At 37.2% G+C, this 4,828-nt stretch overlaps 1 protein-coding gene across 2 annotated transcripts in view; it reads right to left on the bottom strand.

The window, feature by feature from the left end:
• Positions 1–2,880: 2,880 nt before the first annotated feature.
• The window catches only part of LOC106874582 (serine protease/ABC transporter B family protein tagB), a 25,957-nt gene continuing 24,009 nt past the window's right edge, over positions 2,881–4,828 (bottom strand). For both annotated transcript variants that reach the window (XM_014922366.2, XM_014922367.2), the window contains one exon: positions 2,881–4,597. In XM_014922366.2, the coding sequence (XP_014777852.1) occupies positions 4,266–4,597 (332 nt within the window). In that variant the 3' untranslated portion in view covers positions 2,881–4,265. The remainder of the gene's footprint in view (positions 4,598–4,828) is intronic.

Here is a 4,828-nt window from a genome sequence, read left to right as displayed (position 1 = left end):
ATTTACTCTGTTTTGTGCGTTTGTGCATCCGTAGATTTCTACTGAAGCAACAGGCAATAAAATAAATGAAGCCCTCACCAGAAACCTCATGCTAAAAATAACAGCTAAATGACTGGTACACAGATATATGTTATTAAGACGACTTATCTGTTGCAAACAATTTTTTTTTTCACTTTAAGTAAATTCCCAGGTACACGGTTCTAATAGAAAGGCAGAAGACACCAGAAGCAAAAATAAGGAATATACATGCACAGTTAAATATATAAGTGTAAAGTATAATTTGTTACATGATCTCTATAATAAACATGATACTGAATGGAATAATTCTCCGTTTGAACTTTTTGCATTATATGTATATGTGTGTGAAAACACTGAGAATAAGTATGCCACCTCTTTGTGCTTTTTTTTTCTACAGATCCCGACCTTGTCTCCAACGGAGATTCTTAATATGCAAAAAAAATCTACTTTCAGACTTTTTAATACACCTGCTCCTTAACTTTTCAATTTTTTCCAGAAATTTTACAACTAGGGCTAAGCGTTATATACGGATGCACAAACGCACAAAACGGAGAAACTGAAATATGGACGATTTGTTCCGAAACACTCCCCAGTGGGGAACAGTTCGCAAAAATTACCCCCAATTGTTCCCCCACTTCCACCAAAAATCCTATATGCTTAGAATCTACATAGTCCGAGGTATATTTGTAGACAATTTCATTAAAAAATATCCATTTTCCTAAAAGTTAAGGCAAATTGAAGTGGACTCCGGTGAATATACCGAAAATCCTTCCCACCCCCTCCTAAAACACTTTGCTCCCAAAATTATGCATATTCGGAATCTACATGATATAACACATATTCGTAAAAAAACTTCATTAAAAAATATCCATTTTTATGAAAGTTATCATCATCCAAAGTCGGTGGTGGAGGAAAGCCTGTGGTGAGATGGTACCAACTGTCAATGATCTCATGATGCATATACTCCCAAACATTGCACAAAACTTTAGCAACAGTCAATGGCTCTGTGAGCGAGCCATCTTAGCTCCACGTAATGATGCTGTCAACAAAATGCAGCCGTTGCCCGGACAAGAACAGTCTTTCAAATCTCTTGACGCTGTCATTGATCAGGACCAGGCTGTAGTTTTTCCAACTGAGTTCCTGAACTCTCTACTGTAATCTGGGATGCTACCTCACCACTTAACACTTAAAAAGGGGACCCCGATCATACTGCTCAGGAATCTGGATCTTCCTCGTCTGTGCAATGGCACCAGCCTGGTGGTGAAAGCAATGCGACCCCATGTCCTAGAGTCAACAATTATGACTGGGAACTATAACGGTGAGGATGTCTTCACTTCACGGATCCTGTTAATCCCATATGACCTCCCCTTTGAATTTAAACGGTTCCAGTTCCCAGTGAAACTAAGTTTCGCTATGTCAATAAACAAGTATCAAGGGCAGTCTCTCAAGGTTGTTGGACTTCACTTTGCTTCTCTGAAGGGCAATTATATGTAGGATGTTCGAGAGTTGGAAGTCCCCAAAATCTTTTCATTTATACACCAATTAAAGGACACACTCAAAGCATCGTATATTTAGAAGTTTTAGATAACTAAACTGTGACTGATTTCCGGATTTGTTTCAACACATTTGTTTGTACTCACGTCATCTGATAGAATTTTTGTTAAATGTACTTATTAACAGGAGAGGAACGCCCGCAGGCTGGTTCTTCTCAAATTTATGCATTTTCAGGTTCAACTTGTTTCAAATAAGTACTGACAATTGAAGGTGATTGCAAAGACAAAGAACTACCTGTTTTTTTTTCTTTAGCAATTTTAACAGTGAGAACATCAGATAAAACATGTTATTGACATTAATAGTTTGTACCTCAGTTAATTACTGTTGAGAACTGCATAATCCATGTTTCATTTTACTTAGAGATTTAAAAGGTATATTTAAATTTCATTATTTTCAATAACCTGGGAAACGCCGGATTATTAACGTATAAAGTTGATTATCTCAGCTACTAGGAGGTAAGACCCTTCTAACCTCTTGTATGCGATGGAGAATGGAATTGAGATAACAGTCGACCCCCAAAGAATATCTTTTGTTCTCTCCAATATACCTATTTTTCTAGCTAGTTATATATAGTTATAATAAATACAGGAACTCCGTAAGCCAAAGTCAATTAGTGAGAACCGTGCTGGCTGACCGGCTGAACGAAATGCCGTCAACGGAATGAAAAGGCACAGCGAGACAACTATGGTAACTCACCAACGAAGCAGTTGTTTCGTCCCTCCTCTCTCACTTTTACTGGCTCACTTTCTTTTCTCTACAACATTACCCTTTCTCTATCTGTGATTTACTACTACACAATGATGAGAACACACGCACTATACAAGGAAAATATACATCTCTCTTTACCTCGCATGCTTTACGAATTATATTATACCAGCCTGTCGCGGTTTGGCTAAAACAATACGTAACAGTAAGTAAATGTTTGTTTACAACTTCGATCACTGTTCTTTAATCTTGCATACCTGCAACATCAACACCGTTACACTTGGTAACTGCCGACCACCAACATATACCATTACATAAGCCGTTACAACAGTAACACTTCCAATAATGAAAAGTACCCCACGAGACCTCATAATCAACTCTGAAGCTGAACCTGCTACCTACTTGTCTCTATCTTGTTCCACTTCACGGACAGAAAGACGTAAAAGATGAGGTTGGATCAAGACTTGAAGCTGTTCTTGTTGGTGGCTCTGTGATATCTCTGGATATTTGATATTTATTTCAACTCAGAAGAAAGAAAGAAAGAAAGAAAGAAAAGAAAGAAGACTGTATTTGATGTCTGGAATGGTCATCACATTGCCCGAATGTAGAAGGAAGATAGGCATTACACTTAAGTCAGAATTCTGCGCGGTAAATACCGATATTGCACAGTTCTTGACGGTTACATTGTTTTTGGTAACAGATTTTAGATTTCATGAAACAGTCTCCGAAGCACACGTTAAAACTAAATACGTTGATGGATTCCAACCACTAAGCCAATAACTTAGAAGTATTTTCCACCAAATAGTTTGCTTTATATGTCAAATATGGTATAACTCTTAATATTGAAAAATTTCTCTTTATTACAAACGAAATAAACATTTTAGGTTTTGAAATACCACTGTACAATGTCCATCCGTGAATACTTACAGAAAATTAGGGATCTTCCTTCCACTAATAAAAGCTTTGGCTGTAGCAGTTAGCCTCAACAACTATATGGTAGAATCTCTGGTTGTAGCTGTTATACTCGATAAAGACAGATATTTTGTCCCAGGATGAGATAATATCTATGTTACTATTGACAATAATCCCCTTTATTTTTGGATAGTTGTTGATAAATCACGTGAGAATATAAGAAACATAAGACTGAGATATTTAAAATCCCGTATGATCCACACATGATAACAACAAAAAATACTATCTGCAAATGACGTTTCTCACCGCCAATCATGAAATGTTTAACTTGAGAGATAATACGTCTTCCACCACAAAAGAAATATGTCATCAGTATGACCAATGTCTTGAACTTACATCAATGTCCGGTATTCAGCAACACATGTGTTGTATATAACCAGCATTCATTGCATGATATCTAGTGACAATACTGCTGATAATCAGGGAAACTTATCTGTAGTTACATCATTGAAATCCTTAAAATCCATGTCTTGGAACAAAGTACGTACAAGGTGGCATCAAAAAGTTCCCGGACTAGTTCTGTAACGCGCCAACAGACGGTAGCATCCGGTTGCGTGGGCAGTGAGGGCTAGCACTGACATTCACGTAGCAGTGTGCCGAGTGACACTGCTGTGTTTACTTCGCAATTTGTGAAATTTGTGTTATTGTCATCACGTGTATGCCGTAGTTTCCGATTTTGTAATGGACAGAAAGTTGGAACAAAGAGCCAGCGTGAAATTTTGATTTTAAAAGATGGGAAGTCTGCTACAGAGACATTGAGCATCCTTCAAGACGAAGCAATGGGTCGTACGCAATGTTTCGAGTAGAACAGGGGCTTCAAAAACGGAAGAATGATTCTGAAAGACGATGAGCAATCTGGAAGGCCTGCCACGAGCGTCCTCCTTGGAAATGTGGAGAAAATTCAGGGTACAATTCTGAGACGAAGTATCAGTCGTCACAATGGAAGAACCCTTGATCTCCACGCCCGAAGAAGGCACGACAGAGATAATATCTCATAGACATGTATAAATATAAAATTATGTAGAAACTTGCTTCGACTGGTATTTATTTCGTAAAGTCTTCTTCAGATTGTTCCAGAATGCATTTTGAAGATGAATACTCTCTGAGTCTGGTGGCCATTGTAGGTAGGTCACTGTTTCCAAAATAAATTTTAGATTTTTGTCTTTGATGTCTAAATCCTTAAAATTACCCAGAATAACGGGAATAATTCTGTGACGAAGTTTTAACATTTCCTGTTGGGCTACTTGGTACTCCATCCGGGTCCACTCGCTCTCTATATAATCATTGGTTAGCACTAAAAGCGTTCTTCTGCTATTTTGTATGCTTTCTATGATATTGTTTGAAATAGCTGTAAATATACAAGAAAATTACTGATTAAAAACAATTTCACTCATATATATATATATATATATAATATAGATACATTTTAAAAAATAACGTCGACCACTAACGTGGACAATTAATGCGCTAGAAATAGATCACATCTTGTGTCTATTAAGACCTAAATTGTTCTCAACAGCTGCTATATTTCATGTTGAGAACAATTTAGGTCTTAATAGACACAAGATGTGATCTATTT

Source organism: Octopus bimaculoides, chromosome 8 (assembly GCF_001194135.2).
Source record: "Octopus bimaculoides isolate UCB-OBI-ISO-001 chromosome 8, ASM119413v2, whole genome shotgun sequence".
NCBI lineage: Eukaryota > Metazoa > Mollusca > Cephalopoda > Octopoda > Octopodidae > Octopus > Octopus bimaculoides.
Note: the sequence above shows the minus strand (reverse complement) of the source record. Positions and strands in the feature narration are given on the sequence as shown.